The following is a 22,884-nucleotide window of genomic DNA, read 5'->3' as shown; positions in this document are numbered from 1 at the left end:
TTTATGTTCCTTGCATGTTCATGCTTCTTCTTTGGTGTTTCAAGTGCTAACTTGTTCTTTTGTTTGTAGCTCACTATTGCACAAAACTTATTTCAAGGAGAAGAGAAGAAGACCAAGAAAGGGAAGGTCAAGAAAGGGAGACCATTTGTGTTGCCCCATTGTTATAATGTGTTGAAGGATGAAGAGAAATGGAAGCCCGTGATGACCAAGAGGAGAGCAAGAAAAGCAAGGCAACTATTGATTTGGATGACGATGAGAAGGAGGAGGCATCAAATGATGAGAAGAAGAAGAAGAAGGGAGGAGATGATGATTTAAAGAATGCTATGGAAGCTACTGTGAAGGCACGAAAGGAAGCAAACGAGGTGAGGATGATGGCAAGGAGCCAAGATGCGGCGGCCGAGGAGAGGAGGTTGGCAGCCGAGGAGAGGGGGGTCGCGGTCGAAGAGATGAAGGTGGCATTGGAGGAGAAGAAATTGGCCATGGAAGAGCGAGCAAGATTATAGGAATGGAAGAAGTACTTGTTCTTCATGGACACATCTACCCTCGATGGTAGGCAAAAGGAGTACGTCAATCTTTCCCGCGATGAAGTCTTGTCCAAAAAAGAGCCGTGTCCATGGGAGGCGTGAGAGCTATCATGGGAGGCTTCGAAGCTACCATGGGCGACATGGGAGGCATGGGTGGCTCCGGAGTTACCATGGGAGGCATGAGTGACTTCGGAGCTACCATGGGAGGCATGGGTGGCTTCGGAGCTACCATAAGAGGCATGGGAGCACCTACGGGAGGCATGGGTGGCTTCGGAGCTATCATGGAAAGTATGGAAGGCATGAGTTTTGGGCCTCTCATGAGAGGCATGGGAGCACCTCCGGGTGACATGGGTGGACGCATGGCTTCCGGTGTGCCTCACATGCCTTCGCATGATGCCGTTGGAGATCTTGCGAATACCATCTGAGCTCCCGATGACGATGCGGCGCTTGAAAATGAATAGGAGGAAGAATCATCTTCGAATGAGGAGGAAGAAGAGGAGGATGACGATGTGGCATGATTGTTGATGTACCATTTGTTTGTGTGAACTTTTATTTGTCATGAACTTGGTTGGGTGATTTTGAACTATGTCGTGCAATTGAACTATGCTATGTTGCTCCAACTCCTATTTTGCATATTTGTTTAATGTTTGAAACATCATCATATTATCAAAATGAACATGTAATCATATTTGCAAGCGTCGGCTGCTCGCGCGCTGGAAATTTAGCGCGCCTGCTGGAGCTGTTCGTGCGACATATTTTACAGCGGTTGCTGGAGCCAACGCCTTGCTACGCGCAAAAAAAAAAGACTATTTTAACGCTGTAAAATAAATTAACGCGCTGCGCGCCCGCTGGAGATGCTCTTAGCAGATCACGCAGGGAGTTGGGCTCTCCATTTCCCAGACGAGCTTCTGCCTCTGCATACGTGTTTGACTCCAAGCTCCAACTACCTCCTCCTCCGCTCTCTTCTCCTAACCGCACATCCGCCGTTTAGTTAGTATAGTTAACCTCCGTGAGGACGAGAGCATCCTCTTGTATCTTTCTTGGCCAACAATAACATATCTGATTTCTGTACGGTTGATAGCTGCCACTATTATACTGCACAATGCTATAGATGATGGAGTGTATTAAAACGCATCACTAGTGATGCATTGACAACTCAACCCACCAATTGGTACTAGTACTACTTAATCCCTCTGCTTGACCGTCCAAGTCTGAAATGGGAGCTTATCTGAACGTTGGACCTGGACGCGCCCACAGCTTCCTTCCACACATCGCTTTTCTGACCAAGATTAGTAGCAGCATACGTACTTTGCTGCTGCATTGACTTGGCTTCGCTTCAACCTCATCAGGAGAGCAAATACAATTAAAAATAAAAATATCTTCACGTAAAATAAAGAAAAGCATGGAAAATACCCATGGATACACACAGCTGTGTCACCATCAACCCAACTGTGGTTGCCATCTTGCATCACTGTGCAAGCAAGCATAGCTCAGCGACAGGGACACTCAGGCTGATCCAGTTCCCTTTGCCTGCGCTAATTAGGACAGAGAGCAGCCTAATCCCTCCTCTTTCCGGTGCAGACAAAAAGGCCCATGCCAAAAGAGGAGCCCCAACGCACACAGTCGGGGGAGGATCATCACGATCTAGAAACCCAAGAAAAGACATGAAAAGCACTTCGCTTTTCGTTTGGAAGGAGCGACTGACCGGCCGGCTGAAAAAGACGTCTGAAACGACGACCGGGTTTCACCGATGCCTTGCCATCTCCGGTGGTCAGCGGCCCAATGTAAACCTTCAACAAAACTCAATTTTTTTTTTCAAAACGGATGCAAAAGATTTGCCTCGTCTATTAAAATAGAGGAGAATAGAGTTTTGTAGAGTTACACAAGGCCGAGGTATGGCATGACAATTACTCGCGAGATACAATTTTCCCTAATTGTTTAGCCCCTGCAGTAACCCATAGGTTGGCCTCATCTATAATAAACTTTAGAAGGATTGGCGGTGGCGTCTCTTTGTGGCGGAAGACTCTAGCGTTCCTTTCGTTTCAAATTGTCCAGGATACGAGCATGGTAAGGGAGGCCATGGCTCGACGATCCGGAATGCTCGAATTGGTGCGCTTGTCTCACCAAGAAAGGAGGGAATCCTCAAGGTGCCAGTCAGAAGGGTCCAGATGCGCAAGCCCATACTTGTCAATGAGCATCCGCCAAAGCCTCAAGGTGAAGCGGCATTTGGCGAATAGGTGGACGCCCGACTCCTGCACCTGCTTACAGAGCGGGCAAAGACTGCAGTTGTCCCAGCCACGTCGCTCTAGCCTGTCGGCGGTCCAAATTCGATCTTGTAAAGCCAACCAAGAGAAGAATTTGACCTTTGGGGGCGCCCACATTTTCCAGACCATGGAGTCCATGGGGGAAAGCATCAAACCTAGAAATTGTGCCTTGTATGCAGTGGACGCCAAATATGAGCCATCCGAAGAGTGCTTCCAAATGATGTCATCCTCGGAGTGGATGTCAAGGTGTATGTCATGAATGAGCATCGAGAGGGTGAAAAATTCCCGCACATGCTGGCCAGTGATGGTAATGTCTCGTCTGATCGTAAGCATCCAAGCATTCTCTCTAATAGCCTCTCGCACCTTCCAGTTCTTTCTCCTCGAGGCCTCAAAGACGAGAGGTGCAATGTCCTTCGGCTTGCGGCCAAGCAGCCAGGGGGAGTCCCAAAAAGGCGTTTTGGCCCCATTGCCCATGATAATGGAAGTGGAGGCGTAGAAAAAAATCACGGTCCTCCTCGGTGCAAGGGTTGCCCAGGCCGACCCAGAGCTTGGACGGCTCTTTCCATTCAAACCAAAGCCATCTGAGCCTCAAAGCATGAGCAAATTTGTCGGTGTTAAGAACACCCAAACCCCCATAGCTGGTGGGGCGGCAGACCATGTCCCAGTTGGCTTTACATTTGGCACCGGTGGTCTTGTCAGAGCCGGACCAAAGAAAAGCTCGCTCAATCTTGTTGAGGTTGTCAAGAGAACCCTGAGGGACAGTGAGTGGTGTGATGGAGTACACAGCCTGAGAGGTGATAACATAGCGAACAAGGGCCGTGCGCCCAATGGTGGTGATGTTCTGCCCATCCCAGGTGACCAATTTTCCAGTTGCCTTGTCCTGGAGGTATTGGAAGTCAACTTTTTTCAGTCTCCAAACCGAGAGCGGGAGACCCAAGTATTTGATAGGGGAAAACGCACTGGTCGCCGGGATGCTGCTGAGAATGCTCACAAGATCAAGGTTGGCGCATCGAATGGGAACGACAGAGCTTTTGTGGAACTTGGTGCAAAGGCCCGTGACGTCTCCAAAGCCTTTTAAAATGGTTGCAAGGTTGTCAATATCACTCTTAATTGGTGCCATGAACACAGCGGCGTCATCCGCATAGAGGGAGGTTCTGGCCATTGTACCTCGGCCACGGATCTTATGAATGATTCCCTTGCGCGTAGCCAAGTCGAGGATCTTGTGCAACGGGTCAATTGCGAGGACGAAGAGCAGAGGCGAGATGGGGTCTCCTTGGCGAAAACCACGTCCATGCCTGATGGGGGGGCCAGGCAGGCCGTTGAGGAGGAAGCGCGAGGACGAGGATGAAAGCAATGCCGCAATCCAATTTCTGAATTTATCAGGGAACCCCATGCGTTGCATGAGATCCAAGACATACTCCCATCGGACTGAGTCAAAAGCCTTTTTGATGTCCAGCTTGAATAATAGAGCTGGAGTCTTGCACTTGTGCAGCCGTCGAGCGAAGTTGCGAACATACATGAAATTATCATGAATGCTTCTCTTCTTGATAAATGCACTCTGCGCATTGGAAACCAGAGCATCCATGAGCGGCGCTAGGCGAATGGACAGCACCTTGGCGATGATTTTGGCAACGGCGTGGATAAGACTGATAGGCCTATAGTCCGAGATCCCCTCAGCGCCGTCCTTCTTGGGCAATAAGACCACATTGGCAGAGTTTAGCCATTGCAGGTTGTTCGTGCGCAGGGAGTCAAAGCAGTGGATGACTCGCATGAAGTCCACCTTGATGAGGTCCCAACATTTCTTGAAGAAAATGCCGGTGAAGTCGTCTGGGCCGGGAGCTTTGTCGTTGGGCATTTCTTTGATAGCAGCCCAGACCTCCTCCTTAGTGATGACAACGCCAAGAGCGTGGAGGTTGTGATGCTGGAGGTCGATCTCATCCCAGTTAAAGTCTACGTTACTATTGGTACCAATCCGCCCCATGACCTCGGAGAAGTGGTCGTGGATGATCTTCTCCTTCTGCCCATGCTCAGTCACCCAACTGTGGGCCTGTTTGATGCGGTGAATATGGTTTTTTCTTCTCCTGGCATTGACACGTCGATGGAAAAAATTTGTGTTTGCATCCCCTTCTTTGAGGTTGGCCACCCTCGCACACTGGCTCTTCCTAGATCTCTGAAGGACCGCCAGGCTAATGACTCGTCGTTTAAGTCTAGCCCGAAGGTCGGACTCGGCGGGGGAGAGGAGACACGTCTCTTGAGCAATGTCCAACCAAAGGATGACCAACAAAGCTGCATGGAGTTGGACGTTGGCCTTCGAGAACATTTTTCTACTCCATTCCGAAAGGCGGAGAGCGGTTTTTCTGAGCTTATGATGAAGGACTTGATAGGGCTCCGAGTGGGGTACGTGCTCGTTCCAGGCCGTTTGGATCACCTCAGCGAACCCAGGCAAGGAGACCCAAATGTTTTCAAATTTGAAGGAGCGGGGACGTCTGGGTCCTTTGTCATCTGCCAGGAGCAGCGGACAGTGGTCCGACAAGGAGGACGAAAGCGCGTGGAGAACGTGTGTGTTGTATGTGGTGTCCCACTCTGCATTGCAGAAGAAGGAGTCTAGCTTGCACATGGTTGGATTGGATCGCTCGTTACTCCAGGTGAAGCGCCTGTTCTGAAGATGGATTTCCTTAAGCTCACAAGACTGCAGCGTCGCACGGAAGCGGTTGATCCTACTTGTGTTCACGTTTCTCTTATTTTTGTCCCTAGCACGATAAATTTGATTGAAGTCGCCTGAGGCCAACCAGGCGACTCCCGGCAGCGGCTTGTGGCTAAGGAGCTCCGCAAAAAAGGCATCCTTGCGCGCCGAGTCGGTGGGACCATACACCGAAGTGGTTTTGAATGTAGCTCCAGTATCCCGGATGTGTACCATGGCCGACAGACAATAAGAAGATGTGGCAATGTCAGAGACCTCCAGGAGGCCTTGATCCCAAAGTAGGAGGATACCACCACGGGTCCCCTCAGCCGGCCGCTGTGCGAAGCCACGAAGCCTATTTCCGCCAATGGAAGCCGCAATGAACATGTCGATGGAGCTGAGCTTTGTTTCTTGGAGGCAGACAAGGTGACATGAGGTGCCCTCGATTGTTGCCTTAACAGTAGCCCTGCGGTCTGGGCCTCTTACATTCCAGCTCAGAGTGTTGATAGGTTGCTCATGCATGGGAAACATAGAGATTCTCAGGGTACAATCTGATAGCAGAATACAACTTGGGGTTGAAGCAACTAAGGCAAGGCAAAAAGCCAGTACTGCTAACAAGTAGCAAGTTCCATGCTACACACGGCAAGGACCCCTTACAGGAAATGCAATATAAAAGCACTAACATTGGAAAACTAGACAACCCTACAGAGGCACTACAAGCAATATTCTTCAAACTGTAGCCTCTTGCTCTCCCGTACCAGCAGCAGTAGGTTCCATTGTCGACTCTCCTCCATGCCCAATGAGGACGTCTTCCACTGCGTTGACAGCGCCATTGTCCAGCTGGAAGAAATCACGCATGGCCACAATTATCTCTGGGGTCAGTTGCTCTTTAAATTTCAGCGAGAAAGCAACAAGGGTGGCTTCAGTAACATCTTCTCCATCTCTAGTGATGCCCAGGCTCCGGCATACCAGCCGTTCGGCCATTTTAGCCGCGGGCACAGCCTCGAGACGGACGGATGGGCGCCGCACACGCTGAAGCGAGATGCCCTCAGAGCTGTTGCAAATCTTCAGCCCAGCCATCGTCTTCCGGCGAGTATGCAGGTTCCTTGGAGGAGATACAGCGGGTGGAGGCTGCGGGCTGCACAGCGAGTAGGCCCGCTCCAGCAGCGCCGGCTCGCGCACAACAAACAACTGTGAAGGCAGCACAATAGCAGCATCCTGGACAGGGGCAGTAGCATCCTGGACAGGGGCGATCAAAGCAGCAAGCCCAGCCGGCAGAGTATCATCAGCATGCCTAGAACGGGCTCTTGGCGGAGTAGGCGTGTGCTGGAGCTCTCCAACGCCAGGAAGAGGTGGAGTCGGGGAGCGTTCAAACCCCGAAGGCCGCGTCGGCGAGATGGAGATCAACGGGCGCATCATGGCCGTCGGCGAGCACAGCTCGATGAGGGCGGGGCTTCGCTCCTGAAGGGCCATCCTCGCAGCTCGGGCCGAGTCCCGCTTGGAAGTAGGGGAGGGCCAGAGGACCGACGTCGGAGAGCGAGGCGGGGAAGTGGGCGGAGTGCGCGTCTCCTGGGAGAGGCGCCTGGTCGCAGCTGGCCGCCTTTGCCTAGAGGGGCTCCGACCGCGCCCATCATCTTGAGGGGCCGGAGTTGCTTGGACAATTGGCAGCAGCTCCATGGCAATGGCCTCCGGGGCACAGGCAGAGCCAGAACCCAGCAGCAGGGCAGCATCAGCGGCCGGATCGGCGAGGGCAGCCTGACGGCGCCCGTCCCGGCCAGACCCGCCACGGCGATCCTCTCGGACATCTCTGCCATACCCACGGTGCTCATCACGAGGATCACGAGAGAGGCTACGTCTGAGTCGAGCACCCAAGCTTTGGTCGCTCCTGGGAGCGTCTGCCCGCTTCGTCCGCGACGATCATCGCGATCGTCATCACGGTCCCGGCCATCACCATCATCTCTATCCCTGCGGTCATGCCGCACGGGGCGAGAGATTTTCTCACGCCTGTCCCTCATGTGCTTCTCGCCGTCGATGATGTTGTACAGCCAAGGGTTTGGCTTGGAGACGATGTTGCCAGAGGAGGGGTCCTCGTGGATGTCGAGATGCACCAGAATGCGGTGCTCCAAGCCTTTTCGGCCATACACCGGCGCACCTCCGTTGCGGGCGGGAAGAGTGATCCAGCTCACCCTCGGCACCTTGCTTGGGCACGGCGTCCATGCCCAGAGCCCCAGGACCTTCGTTTGGGTCTTCAACTGAGAAGCAGGCTCGATGTAGTCAATGGAGCACCCGGAGCCGATGGCCTTGGCGACGGCTTGCTCCTCCCAAGCGTAGAGGGGAAGGCCTTCGAGGCAGAGCCGGACATGGTGCCGCATGTCCACATGCTCGGCGTGTGCCTCGAGCCGCCAGGCGCGGAGCTGAAGCTTGGTGTCGCCGAATGCCAGCTCGCGGCGGGAGACGGCAAGCTCGGCGTGGTGTCGGTGGATGAAACGCACGAGAAACTTCTCGGGGTGATGCAGCACCACGACGACGTCCGGCTGGAGAGCTCCAATCTTGTCGGCGATGAAGGCCGCCATCTCGGTGGTGGACGCCTGGCGGTCGCGGTCGAACCAGGCGACGACGGCGTTGGATTCCAGCAGGGCGATTTCCAACAGCATGGACGGCGTGTTGTGCACCACGGCGAAGACCTCCGGGCGGGTGGAGTGGTCACCCGACCAAGAGCCAATAGAGGAGCCCATCGCAGCTCGGGGACGGGGCGGATGGGCCGTCGGCAGCGACACACGCGGCGGTGGGGGGAGCGCAGCTTGGGGAGGAGGAGGCGAGGTCGCCGGCAGCGGCGAGGACGACGTCGGGGGAGGCGCCTTGCGCAGCTTGGCAGCACCTGGACGCAGATGAGGCCGAGGAGTGTGGGTGCAGAAGCGCGCTTTGTGGCCCGAACGAAAGCACCGTCTACAGACCACAGGGTCTCGACAGTCAATGGCGCGATGTCGAGAGCAAAGGCAGTTGAAGCAGAGGCCTCTTAACCACTCGGGCGGAGGGGGGCGTGCAATGAATGCAGCGTGCTTGGCCGGCGGGCGTGGCCGACGGGATGTGACCTCCACCCAGGGTATGACCGTCGCCTCGGCCTCGAGCCCCGCGGCCGCCGCACCGTGAGGGATTGAATGCCCGTCGCACGCCCTGGACGCCGAGCCTTGGAAGCAAGCCAGCCATCCTGCACCATTACTCGCCATAAATGTCGCAGCAGCGTGGCCCACATTGAAGGTGGCAGGTGGGGCGGCAAGCGAAGCCGGGGCGGGCTCGGAGCCGGAGGAGCCGCCCATGCCCACGCCAGCACCAGCAGGGCACCCAGGCGGGGGAGGCGGCAGCGCCCCAGAGACCAGATCTCGATCCGCATCGAAAAGGGGCGGCTGCGCCGCGGGCTGCTGCAGCGAGGAGTGAGACTCCCAATGCAGCCGCGGGGGCGGATGGAGGATGCTTGCCAGCAGCGATAGCGGCGGGGCTGGGACGGTGGCCGACGACGCCGGAGCGAACGCCGCCGGTTTGGCTGGTGGGGCTACGGGGACGGGGCTGGGGTTGGGAACGGGCATGGCAAGGATTATTGCTGCCTCAAAGAAGAGAAACACAAAACTCAAATTTGACGAACGGTCTTCCTTCTGATCCACCGAGAACAGAACACACATCGCTGGTCTGCGGAAAGGACACGTATATCATGTGGCGTGTTGGAAGCGAGCGCTGTCGAATGGATCTGCCCATTGAAACAGTTTATGTTTATATATGTATAGCACATCGGATTTTAAGATTCTTTTGGCACTTGCAAATAAGAAATACAAACGCTCTTTGTACCGTTGTGCCCGTCAATGTGCCGAGAAGACAGACCCACATGCTTGTTGGTGTGCCCTCGCTCCGATCCATAGTGTGGGGTGTGCCGATACCAGCAGCAGTACTTGGATTTGCTCTTCCTTACCACGATGGCCAGCAGTTTTTTTTAAGAAAAGGGGAATGACCTTCCGGTCTATGCATCTGGAAGATACATGCGACTTTTTTATTGATTATTTTCGAGGATCTTACAAAGTAGAATAACAATGTGTCTGAATCCGTCATCTTGGCAACATCTGCCGCTACTCCTATCCAAATGATGAAGGGGTGCAAGCTGGGCCGCGTATCCAGACCTCTCACCTAAGCCTAACATCTAAAGCCGGAGGCCCCGACCGAGCCATCTGCCAGGTCCGGGGCTAAACCGGTCTGACGCACTCACATGTGTCGTCGCCGCCATCTTCCACTGGTCCATCTTTAGAGCAGATTGATGTGACAACCTTGGCAGGTCCTCCACCACCGACGCCGCCATGACGTCAAACGACGACCTCCACCTACGCGAGCCTTCGTCCTCCGCAATTGACGCCACTGCGACGCCAGACGACGACCTCCACCTACACAAGTCCAACTCCAAGCAACAGACGTAAATCCATGCTAGGATAGGGCCACACCACCGTCATCGCCCACCACCCACAAGCGCTACCCAACCCCAAGGTTCCCAAAGCGGCGCCTTCAAGAAGGGGATGACGCCGTGAGCGCCGCCGCCGCCCAACAAAATTAGTGCTTTCGCACGGGAGACCTAAGGAAAGGAGAAGTGAGAAGATCAGTCCATACCGACGCCTCCAAGGAGGAAAACGGCGCCCCGGCACGGCCGCTCATGGCCGGCCAAGGATTTCGCCCGAACTAGATCCCCGCCACCGGCAGCGTCTCCTGTACAGAACCAACGACCAAGAGGAAGCACGGTCCGACCAGGCTGGCCCGCACGCCGAACAAGGGAGGAGGGGAGGCGCCAGATCGCGCGCAATGACCGCCGCAGGCCGCCAAACACCACCGGATCTCGCCACCCGCGCGACCGGGACGCCAGATCCACCGCCTGCATGGCTGCTAGCCGGTCGTGCCTTGCCAATGGAGTTGCCGTCTCCAGATCTGGGGTTCCCCACGCAAAGGCAGGGCAACCGAGGCCCCGCCGCCACCATCCTTGGCGCCCTGGGCTTGCCGGACGGCTGCCTCAGGCGGCGGCGAGGAAGGGAAAAGGGGGGGTGAGGAGGAGGGGCGGCTAGGGTTGGGAAGAGGGGCGGCCCTGTTGGATGCGCGGATGCAGATAGTAGACAGAGGCAGGATCGATGGCCAGCAGCACTTGTACTTGGATTTGCTCTTCATAATCTCCTCATTTTCACTTACCAACATACACCCAATTCAAACTTAGAAAATGAGGAAATTATGAAGAACTGTATTTCCTTGAATGCATGAACAATGTATGTTTTCTAAGGTGTACTGGTATCGGGATGGTATTAATATATTCCCTTTCATATAAAAATATAACTACATTCCATGGTATAACTCGAGTCGGTGTCCTTTGCTGTTCGGAGCTGTTGGTGGTGACTTGTTCGAGTCGAGGCACGACTCCCTGCTCATGCGAGCATGGTCTTCACTTGCGTAGCATCTCACGGTCAAGACCATGGTGTGCATGTAACTGTTGAGATCGTGGAAAAATGGTGACAACATCACAAGATGACTTTGATTTGATGGTGCTTCTCAAGCATTGGTATCGAGCTTTGACGTGAAAACCCAAGGTTTGGCCTTCGGTGGTAGGATCTGATGGCGATGACATTTGATAGTTGTTCCCTTATGGAAGACATTGCTCTTGGAGAATTTCTTCTCATTGTATAGAATGATGTTAAGAGATGAGTGTGGATATGGTTGATGTTGTCGATTATCTTTTTTTTTTGACTCCACCAAGGTGTACCTTCGGTTTGTTAGACTTTGCTAGTCGTCGGTGTGATTTTTATGAGTGTTGATGTTGGCTATGTGCATTTTACCTATACAGAGGCCGAATGTGTCCTCATTGCGTTTGTATCCCTTAATCCCGCATTTAAGCTAATAAAAATTTCTTTATCATCTTTAATAAAAAGCCCACAGGAATGCACAAAATTACCACAACAATCTTTCATTGACACATATATCCATTATAAATCTATATTCATTGACACAAAGATACATCACTATAGAAGCCTAGACAAAGTATTTTAACATAACTTGGAGATGATTTTATCTTGGAGTAAAATTCTCCCCATCCTAGGATTCCTTCACCCAAAAGGTGGAACACCATGGCTCCTACATGCTAAACATAATCCTTGTACTACTCCCAACCTAACCCCACTTACTATAAAAAAACAACAATTTTTAACCTTTTGTTTAGCCCAAATCTCCAAGCAGTAAGAAGGCCATACAATACAAACCAAATGATGCAAAAAGGGAAGCTCAAGCCTACAAGACGAGGAAACATCAGGCATCAAAACCCTACAACCACCATAGCATTAGCACAGCGCCGCGCAGCAGTTACTGCCGCCCCCAACTCTGTGCTCCGCCGTGTTGCCCCGCTCCCATTGGCCGCCATGGGCTCCTGCCTCTCCACCCAGCCCGGCGACGAGCCGGCCTGGCCGCTGCGGTGGCGCAAGAGGCCCCATGGCGAGCGGGAGGGCACGGCCGCCGCCGGCGCCTTCTTCTCCGGCGGCGGCGCGGGTGGAGGCGGCAAGAAGCTCCCCGGCGAGGGCGAGATGACCGAGGAGGAGCTCGCGCGGGTCCCCGGAAGGACGTGCGCCAACGGGGCGAGCGCCGCGGCGTGCCTCCACACGCAGCAGGGGCGGAAGGGCACCAACCAGGACGCCATGGTCGTCTGGGAGGTAAGCTGCCGGCACCTAGCAACCGCTATATTTTTCCTTGCTTGGTGGTTTGTTCCGGTGGATTCGGAGTCCCGATCGGCGGCGGCGGCGCTCGGTCCACGGCCGATTCTTGGTTCAAACCGCGGCCTTTCTAAGTCAACCGCTGGCGTTTACTCTGGGAAGTCTTCCTTAGGCGCTTCCTGTTAATCACTTGGTTTGTGCCTGGATTACTGGTGGATTTGGATTCCAATGTTGTTTGAATCAAGGGGAGATGCGTCTTTGTCCAGCGGAGTGTTTGATTCAAAATGAGAGGGATTTTACTTCAGAACAGTGATTAGTTTAGATTTCTAGTGGGGTTGCAGTTGGGTCATTGTTTAATTTGGTTCTAGAGGATGAAACATTTTTTGCTCTTCTGGATCGATTATTATGAAAACGAGCAGTCTGCTATGTTTTTGTGTGTGCTCCTAACGTTTTTCTGATAATTTCTTTTAAAGTGTTCTCTGGTAGATGGGACATGAGTTGGTTGTGGTATTGAACCACTGTTCTTGCCCTTGGCTTGATTCGAGACTTTGTGCATGGTGCAAGCAAGATCCTTCGCGGATGTTTGTACCTTTCTTTGTTTTGTTCTCTTCTTCGATGTAAAGAACGTTATGTTCTTGTTCCTTTCTTCACATGGATGTGATTGAGGGGTCAAGTGATTGGCTGTGGGGATTGATAGCTGGCTTGCTCTATCTAGGGTCCATCCCCTTCAATTAATCAGTCCAGCTTAAGTACTAGTGCTCCAACCAGTATATTGGTTCCTTAAGCAGTAGGCTCTGTGATAACAACTGGAGTTCAACGTTCCTTTTTTTTATCAATTCCTCAGAAATTAAAATATTATTCCTCAAAAAACAACTGGAGTTCAACTGAAGAGAAGGGCAATATGGGCTATTATTATTATTATTATTATCAGTTTCTGGAGAACTAGGACTAGCTAAAATGCATGTAGGTATCCAAGAATCACTTCTATGCATGTAGGTATCTAAGAATCATTTCTAAGATGGATGAAGGGTCATGTACTTAAGATGACAGCAAAGAGAGTTTATGCCTGACTGCCTGTAGATTCTCAGAATAGTGCTTTTGATTGCTAATATTCAAAGCAAAAAGGTACCTCCTTTATTGGAGTGGGAGGTACTTGCTTGACAAATTTGTAGTGTTTCTGTTGAAATTGAATTGAATCAGCCTTTAGTTCTATCGACCGCCTTTTATTCCTTCTCCCTGACAGTCTTTTCTCATATCCATCCTTTCTTTGAGATGTAAGTTATACTGGCAGCCAAATTTTATCGTGTTTCCACATTTCATTGTGAGTAATAGAACTTTCTTAATGTAGTAATATTCTCAGAAATTACAGATTGTCATTCCAGTGGTTACGAAACAAGCCTGCTGAATTAATTTAGTCACATGGTAATATGCCCCATGAATTAACCTTGACTAGCTACTGAGTTTTACCCTGGTTTCTTAAGTACTATTTGAAGTATGATTATCTGATTCCTTCCGTAGGTAAATTTCCTACATTTTGTCTCCTCAAAATGCTTTATACCAGTGAAGTCACGCACTCACTCTACCATATTCTTAATATTTCCTGGTGAAAATATGAGCATAATGATTCCATCAATACAGTTTATTGTAGCTCGGCCCATCTCTTTGATACCTTTTGTGGAATAGCAAGGTCATGGCTGCAGTTACTTGTTAGAAATGAACAATAGTCCCTACTAGCTGATCAGATCACTTGACACCGAGGGAAAAGCTGACACTTATATTGCAGTAAATTGTATTTACATGACAGCTACGTAACACTCCCTTGCTTTCACTGCAGAGTTTCAATTCAAATGATAGTGTCTTCTGTGGCGTGTTTGATGGTCATGGTCCATATGGTCATTTTGTCGCCAAAAAAGTTAGAGATTCTCTTCCTGTTAAGTTACTCGCACAATGGAAAACTAGTGCTAATGTGGGCACTAGTCCTCATCTAAACGGAAGCATTTCCGGAAGTTTGAACTCCGAAGAAACAGCATCTGCTGTTGATGATGAATGGGGTGAGTCTGCTGATGTTGAAGGGAGTGATATGCTTCCTGAGACATTCCTTCCACTTAAACAGTCTTATTTGAAGGCTTTCAAATTGATGGACAAGGAGCTCAAGATGCATCCTACGATTGATTGCTTTTGCAGTGGTAGCACGGCAGTCACATTGGTCAAACAGGTGATTGATACTTCTAAACATGCCTTAGTGTTCGTAGATAAATTGCTGACTGAAGCTTTTAAAAACAAGTGGTGGAGTATAATTTTGATTGATGGATGAACTGGACATGCCTTATTCTCCAGGGATGGGATCTTGTAGTTGGAAATCTTGGGGACTCGAGAGCAGTAATGGCGACACGGGATGCAGCTAACAATCTAACTGCTGTACAACTCACTGTTGATTTGAAGCCTAACCTTCCCAGTATGTTCATTTCTCTCCTTTAATATTTTAATTGTTTTTTTCGATTTCAGTATTTTCGTGTGGTTACCATACTCTTCCCATTCTCCCTGTAAATGCCTTGATCAAACTATCATTTAATATAGTGGCTATTGCTAATTATCCAGATTGATCACTTTGTTTTTGTTTTTTTAATAATTATTCTTCATTTCTTTTTCTACAGAGGAAGCTGAGAGGATCCAGCAATGCAGAGGAAGGGTTTTTGCTCTTCAAGATGAGCCAGAAGTTTCAAGGGTATGGTTGCCGAATAATGATTCTCCTGGACTGGCAATGGCAAGAGCTTTTGGAGACTTCTGCCTTAAAGATTATGGCTTAATATCTGTTCCACAGATATCATATCGCCGTCTTACTGAAAAGGATGAGTTTATAATACTAGCCACTGATGGGGTATGCTTCTTAGCGTTTTACTAACAATGGTCCTTCAAATTAGAAATTTCATATGTTCAGGCATAAAGCTTTTACATCCTTCACCAGCTTCAGTCCTGTTATATGTTATTATATTCAGAAAAAACTCAATTGCTGCAGGTTTGGGACGTTCTTTCAAACAAGGAGGCTATTGATATTGTGGCTGCAGCTCCATCTCGAGCAACTGCTTCCAGGGCTCTCGTTGATTGTGCTGTCAGATCTTGGAGATTGAAGTTCCCAACATCCAAGAGTGATGACTGCGCTGCTGTCTGCCTGTTCTTGGACCACGAAAAGTCACCTACTCTGGTTGAAGAGAGTGAAGCCGAGAATGAAAAGGCAGAACCTGCCAAGGATGCTTTAATCTCAGATGCCGGTGATAAAATCAATGAAGACATTGCAGATGTGAATGAACACATCTCCAGGGAAGAGCATATCCCTGAGCCCACATTGGAACACTCATCCACGCTAAGAAATGTTGATGAGATTATGCCGGTGGACGAACCTCCTGTATCAAAGGAACCTGAAAGGTGCGGGTCTGCCCGCAGCCTGGCTGACTGCATATCGACAAACGAGGAGGAGGAATGGTCTGCGCTCGAAGGCGTGACACGGGTAAATTCCCTCTTGAACCTTCCAAGAAAACTCTCAGGTGACAAGAAATCTACCAGCTGGAAGAAGCGACGCTGAGCTAACATTATGAAAAAAAAAACCATCTGCTCTGATGAAAGTCAGGCAGGGTGCTCGCAGTGGCGCATCACAGCCGATACCGGCATTTTTCAGCCGAGTGCGTGCAAATTCTTCGGCCGATTTTTAGGTCCCTGCCCTAGATTGTTTCAGGCTGGCTGGCAGGTGTGTACATTCAAGAAGATTGTTTTTTCTTCTTCCTTGTGGTATTTGTCAGGAGGCATTCCATGCCTGGGCTTCTTTACTTGTATGTGCATATGAAAGTTTTTGTTCTGTGAGAAGCTTTTCTGTAAATCATGTAAGACCTCCTCTCTAATGTCGGGATGTTCGGTTGTAGCTGTACTAGAACAGTAACTCAATTCTCTATGTGTAGTAGGCCATATGAATTTTCACCTCAAGAGTGTAAGCTTCTTTAATCTGTACCGGCTCTTCTCAAGATTATCTCTTTCTTGCCTTTGCATAAGCCTTGAATTTGGCAGGAATTTAGGCTTCTTATCAAATATAGGATGCCAAGAGATTTGGTGCTGGTATGTAAACACACTGATATTTCTACATAGTCGCTATAAGGTCATATGTTTACTATAAAGTCATATGTTTAAACATAATAGTTCTTATGGAAATACCAAAGGTGAACATAGTTCCACACGCATCCACAATGTACGGCTGTCGCCAGTGTGTCCAAGACGATGTGTTCCTCGAAGGCATTCAGGGTGGATGGTGCGTCGGCGAGCGAAGTTTTGCGAAGCTGGTGGTCTTTGGAGGTGTCTGGCGTTGGTCGAGGCGCGGTGTTGTGTTCAGTTAGGACAAGCTCTTCTGCTTTTGTAGTTTTTGTTTGGTCGTTAGTGGTTGTCTCCGGACTTGCTCGGGTGTGGTCGTTGTTCGCAGCGAATGATAATCTTCTTGTACTTATAGTTCTGTCTTCTATAAAGCTACGGTACGCCTAGGCGTACTCTCGGAAAAAAAAATTCACGCGCATCCACATGAATAGTAAAATTGAAAAACATAATTACTCTCCCAGATTCATACTACTACTTGTCCTGCTTTAGTATAACTTTGTTATTTAAAAAAAATTTGGGTATCAAACTTGGTTGGCCGTTCAACTCACGAGTGAAGTTTCGTGAAGGAATGACATACGTGGTATTCTTGTGAAGAAAATACAATCAAAGCCTTAAAACAATGCTTTTTCGTAGCTTTCATTTTGACCTTTTATAGCTTTTTTTACTCAGGTCTTACACATGATTCTTTTTTGCGGAAAACATGGATTTGATTGGTGTCATGACATCGAACTTTATTTACAACAATAATCTGACTTGGAGGTTTTGAAAGCCTATGGACAACCCACTCTCAAAGTTGTTGGAGTACCGCGGAGGAAGATCGATCGAGAGGGGCAACCCGCTCTCAAAGTGTTTTTTTGTCTGATAAAACTTTTAATCTATTCATCATCAATCATATAGTAAAACGGATACCAGAAATATTAAAAAATTAGTACATTCAAATCAGTAGACCACCTAGCGACGGTTACGACCGCCGTCGTCATCGCCCCTCCCTCACTGGGCCTGGCAAAATTTGTTGTAGTAGACAACCGGGAAATCGTGTTGCTAAAGCCCTATAAGACCAACGCACCAGAACAGCAACCACCATTGTTGAAGAGAAGTTTAGATCAGAAGTATCAACCTGTAGACATACGAACACAAACGAACAAATATTGGATCCTCATGGATCCACCAAAGACAAACGCGGACCGAATCCCACGAGATCCGCCGGAGAAAAATCTCCACACGCCCTCCGATGGCGGCAGAAGCACTATCGGGACAGGGAGAACCTTATTTCATCTTCAGAGAGCCACCGCCGCCTCGTCTCTTTGAGCAGGACACAAACCCTAAGAAAACTCATAAAAGCATTCAAAAAATGAAGCCCTATCGTCGGCAAAGGTCGGGATCTATCACGCCTCCATGGCCCTAAGGCCACAAGAGACGATGCAGACCGACATCGGCGCCGACGGGAGACAGAAGAAACCCTAGTGCCAGCTGGGTACGATGCTCTCAAAGCTGTTGGAGTACCGCGGAGGAAGATCGATCAAGATAGCTGCTATTCACACTAGTATAAGTTTTCCACAAAATCAATTGTTAAGGATATTCCACAAAATCAATTTGTTTAGGATATTCCACAAAATCAATTTTTTTCCACAGAATCAATTGAGAAGTTGTGGACAATGTTCACGGGATATTAGGCCCGACTTGCCGGCTCCGCGGCTCGGCCCAAATAATATAATCTCGTTGGGCACAACGGGCCCGGTCTCGTTTCCACACAAAATACGCTTTCCCGTGCGGAAAACGGGGGCTAATTGATTACCGTTTAGTCGCTGGTGGCTGAGGCGGCGGATTGCGCTTTGGCTACCTCCCGATCTCTCTCTCTCTCTCCCCCATCTCGTTTCGTTTCGAAGCCGACGCGGAGGAGGCCAAGTCGCGAGGAGGCGGAGAAGCCGGCAGGCAGGCTGCGCCGCTGCCAGGTCCAGGTCTAGCGCCTCAGGCAAGGGAGAGGGAGGGGGAGGAGCAGGAGGAGGAGGTTGCCCGCCATGGGGATGAAATTTCTGAACAAGAAGGGGTGGCACACGGGGAGCCTCCGCAACGTGGAGAAGGTGTGGGTGGCGGAGCAGAAGGAGAAGGAGGAGCAGCACAAGATCGAGGAGTACAAGAAGCAGCTCAAGGAGGAGCGGGAGAAGGCCGAGTTCCGCGCCATCCAGGAGCAGGCCGGATTCAAGCCGTAAGCATCCCGCATCCCGTCCCAATCTGTCCGCTCTTTTTGCTAGCTAGGGTTTCGGGTGCGGAGAGATTAATTGACGCGCTCGTGAGATTCAATTCGATTTGGTGGTTTAGAAGAGGCTGCTTTGATTTGGCAGTCGAGTCACATGGGATTTAGGCGCAAATTCGCAGGATCTGAAGTAAATTCCTGTTTGGTTTTGTGTAGGATTACTGGTAGAGGATATCTGTTTCACGGGCTAAGTTTTTCGTAGGATCTGTTCATTTCGATTTGTCACGCAAACTGTTGGGAAATCCTGAATTACTTTTCTTTTTTTGGGGGAATTTTGCTGTCACTTGCTTATGTATATGTGGTTTCATTGTTTGCAGGAGGCAGGAGAGGTTGGAATTCCTCTATGAGTCAGGGCTGGGTGTTGGCAAGGGGAGTTCGGATGGATTCCAAGCACTGCAGCAACCTGGCCCAGCGGCGGCCGCTGCCGCCTCCTCTTCTGCTCCAACGGCTGCTGGCTCTTCCAAGGTATCTCAGTTGTTCCTTTCTTCGTGGATTTCAGATTTGCACGTAATTGGGCGTATACAATTGTCAAAGAAATATCGATGTTACTTATGTAAACTGTATGTTTTCTTCTCTACTTTTGAATAGAGATCAGATACCTGTTTGGTGGTTTCATATTGAATTATACTATAGGTTCTCTTATTAATAGTTGAACTGATAATAAATACGGTAGTTTGGTTTATAGAAAAGACAAACCTTGTTTTTAAGGGTTTATCAAGATACCTATCATCTATCATCGCATCACTATATACAGCTTGATTGATTTTGCAGTTGCAGCGCTTATTTTGTTCTGTCTCGATGTTTCAGGATACTTCCCTGGGAGCTCTATTTGAGGAGAAGCCTCAATCTGCAAATGACACATGGAGAAAACTTCACTCTGATCCTCTACTCCTAATAAGGCAGCGTGAGCAGGATGCTATTGCAAGGATTAAAAATAATCCAATCAAGATGGCCGAGATAAAGAAATCAGTAAGTTCTCAGAATTGATTCTCTGAATTAGAACTAGCTTGTGAACTCATCCACACATAGCAGCCTATTGATGGTTTCCAATGATTTCATCTGAACTACACTCTCTGATACAATCTTATTTCTGTAGATGGAAGCAGAAAAAATGCAGAAGGAAGAAAAGAAAGAGGAGAGAAAGCACAAAAAACATCGTCATCATAAGTCAAAGAGTAAGAGGCATCACTCAGCTGAAAATTCTGATTCGGATGACGTAAGTGATGGCAAGAACGAAGGGAGAAAGGAAGTTCCTTCTGCTCCAGAGCACAAGAGGGAAGTGAAAAGGTCAAGGCATCAGAAGAAAGAAAGTAGACAAGAATCCTCGGATACAGAAGATGATGAACCAAGGAAAAGAAGGCAGGAGATTTCAGAAGATGATCAACCAAAGAGAAGACGACAAGACAAGTCAGAAGATGCTGAACGGAGAAGACGGCGGGAGATGTCACAGGATGATGAACCAAGGAGAAGACGGCAGGATACGCCAGAAGATGATGAACCAAGGAGAAGACGACGGGATACGCCAGAAGATGATGAACCAAGGAGAAGACGGCGAGATACGCCAGAAGATGATGAACCAAGGAGAAGACGGCGAGATACACCAGAAGATGATGAACCAAGGAGAAGACAGCGGGATATGCCAGAGGATGATGAACCAATGAGAAGGCGACGGGATATGCCAGAAGATGATGAACCAAGGAGAAGACGGCCAGAAATGTCTAAGCATGATGAGCATCCACGCCGGGATCGGCCAGATGCTGATGATAGGAGGAGACACAATTCGGGTTCAGACCGCCACCATGCTTATCCAAAGCATGACAGCTCAGACTCGAAGCAGAGAAGTATTGGAAATGGCCGGAACAATGGCAATTCCACTTCTGAACACCGCTCCCATGCTGAAGTCGCTTCAGGAGATCAACGAAGACAGGAGAGCCGGCAGGGCAGGGAACTAGGTTCAGAAGACCGTGGAAGACAAGGAGGCCAGCAGGGCAGGAACAATGGGCCCACAACTAACCGCCGTCGAGGGGGCGTGCACCATATGTCGGAAGAGGAGAGGGAAGCTCGTCTACGGCAAATGCAGGCAGACGCCGAGGTCCACGAAGAGCAGAGGTGGAAGAGGATCAAGAAGGCTGCAGATGATGATGCCAAAGAGGCGTCCACGGTGGCTGCAAACCAGTTCAGAGGGAAGAATTTCTTGGAGGACGAAAAGAAGAGTATATTTGGTGCTGAAAAGGGCGGCAGCGCCACCATCGAAGAGAGCATCCGCCGCCGCGCCTATTATTCTCAGGGTGGCGGTGATGCCCATGAGGCCAATGCGTTCAGGCGGTGAAAATCCCTGGAGCTGCTCAGGCTTCATATATTTCTGTTTGCATCTTTGTCTCTGGTCTTCCTTTTCCAGTCTCATGTTTGTATGATGTACGATATTTGAAGGAATTTTAATGTCGTGTACAAAATACATGGTCCTCGTTATTTTGAATCCAGAAATTTGTATTGAAACTAGTTAATTGCCCGTGCGTTGCCAGGGGCATACATACTTCAGTGGTCCAACATCAATCGTTTGGATCCTCGTTCACACCCTTTCACTCCCTCTCCCTCCCCATTTCCCTCTCATATTTTTTTCAATCTAGAATACTAAAATTGGCCATGCATTATTTTCAAGAGAACAAAAATGATTGTACATTATGATAAGATACTAAAAGACATCTTGTAATGTATGTAGGCTCCGTCCTGAGACCACAAGGACCCAAATATTTAGAATCTCTACTCTTATAAAAAGCAGAGTTGGTGATGATGGTGTGCTTACCATCTTGCAATATAGGCCGTCTGATCTATATCTAACGGACAGGAAGAAAACTATGACAATTTACCCGCACTCCTTTTCACATTTGCAGATACGGCCTTCTCACGTTCATCTTTTTCTCTTACAAAATAAACTACTCATACAAATGCATTTTGTTGTTCCGTGCAACATACGGGCATCTTGCTAATAAAAGACTAAAAAACTCAGTTGGTGATGATGTGTCTGCCACCCGTCATTTCTGACCATTAGATCTGCATCTAACGACCACGAGGTAAGTTGTGGCCTTTTTGCAACAATAGCCGATTTCTCTGCTCCAATTTACAGGAACCCCTTAGTATCTTGAAGCCAACCACATTACTCCCTCACCTCATCAAAACAGTCAGAGGAATATATTTTGAATGAAACATAATATATTTTTAGTGATATATTTATATCACAAAACTGAAGTGTTTTCTTTCAAGTCTGTGAACAAGTATTATTCTACTTTGAATCCGTTGCAATGCACAGGGACATTGCTAGTAACAATGAAAATAATGACACATAACATAGGAGAGAGATACGGCTAGAATATGTACACCATTTGTGACGAGGGAAAGTTGTATCTGGAAAGCGAAAAAGAAGGTCAGGATCCGAAACCCATCAAGAGCCCGCTGAAATTCTCAGGAACCGAACAACATCCTGATTCCATGGTAAAATGAATCAAAAGCGCAGACCAAATCAACAAAATTCGGATCTAGTATCATGAACCAAGAGCATCACGTCCTCATAGATATTTTGGTTCATATACTGCAGTTTTGAAAATCACTAGAAGCGAACTGGTAGAGGCATCAAAACGGGTCTGAACATATGAGAAACATACAACATTAGCTAAGCACATGTCTATGCAAAGGTAATAACAAAGATGACTATTGATTGTATGTCCGGGATCCTATAGCATAAGCAGGCATTGACACAACTACAGTCAGCACCTCTGTCATCAGGGAGGCTGTGGCCTTGCACGCGGGCGTCGACCGCTCCCTGCTGAAGGTGGTGCCTTTCTACCCCGAAGACTTTCTCGTCAGATTCGACTTTCAGCATCACTATGACTTAGCGACGGCCGGCCTAGGCCGGTTCTCCCACTTCAGCTCCGACTTCGGCAACCTCGACATCCACATAGCCAGGTGGCGCCTCAACACGCACGCCGACGCCATCCAAGCTGACTACCACGTCCATCTCTGCATCGAAAATGTGCCACTCAATGCTTGGAATGACTCCGTCGCCGCGCAGGTGCTTGGTCCGGACACTTTCCTGTACTATTTCGACATCGCCTCTGTGCAGTGCGAGGACGCAACCACGCTCAACCTGTGGGCTTGGTCGTCCGACCCCAGCAAAATCCCCAAGGTGCAGAATGTCACTTTCACCTGCAATCAGCCGCCGGCAGGCAGCACCCCGCCCCCCACCATCGGGCGCCGAGGACTACGGCGCCGTGTCCTGGTCCATCTGGACCGAATCGAAGATTCCCTCCCAGACTCGGAA

At 49.5% G+C, this 22,884-nt stretch overlaps 2 protein-coding genes across 2 annotated transcripts; both read left to right on the top strand.

The window, feature by feature from the left end:
• Positions 1-11,786: 11,786 nt before the first annotated feature.
• LOC119329307 (probable protein phosphatase 2C 66) lies at positions 11,787-16,199 on the top strand. Its single transcript, XM_037602322.1, has 5 exons — positions 11,787-12,181; positions 14,016-14,396; positions 14,519-14,636; positions 14,836-15,059; positions 15,198-16,199. The coding sequence occupies exons 1-5, from the start codon at positions 11,894-11,896 to the stop codon at positions 15,759-15,761; spliced, it is 1,575 nt and encodes a 524-aa protein (XP_037458219.1). The 5' UTR covers positions 11,787-11,893; the 3' UTR covers positions 15,762-16,199.
• Positions 16,200-18,146: 1,947 nt separating this feature from the next.
• On the top strand, positions 18,147-21,078 carry LOC119329106 (pre-mRNA-splicing factor CWC25-like). The gene is made up of 4 exons (XM_037602106.1): positions 18,147-18,521; positions 18,887-19,034; positions 19,377-19,538; positions 19,666-21,078. The coding sequence occupies exons 1-4, from the start codon at positions 18,334-18,336 to the stop codon at positions 20,896-20,898; spliced, it is 1,731 nt and encodes a 576-aa protein (XP_037458003.1). The 5' UTR covers positions 18,147-18,333; the 3' UTR covers positions 20,899-21,078.
• The last annotated feature ends 1,806 nt before the right edge of the window (positions 21,079-22,884 follow it).

The sequence above is a fragment of the Triticum dicoccoides genome, chromosome 7A, assembly GCF_002162155.2.
Source record: "Triticum dicoccoides isolate Atlit2015 ecotype Zavitan chromosome 7A, WEW_v2.0, whole genome shotgun sequence".
Classification (NCBI taxonomy): Eukaryota; Viridiplantae; Streptophyta; class Magnoliopsida; order Poales; family Poaceae; genus Triticum; species Triticum dicoccoides.
This window is presented reverse-complemented; position numbering and strand designations above follow the sequence as displayed.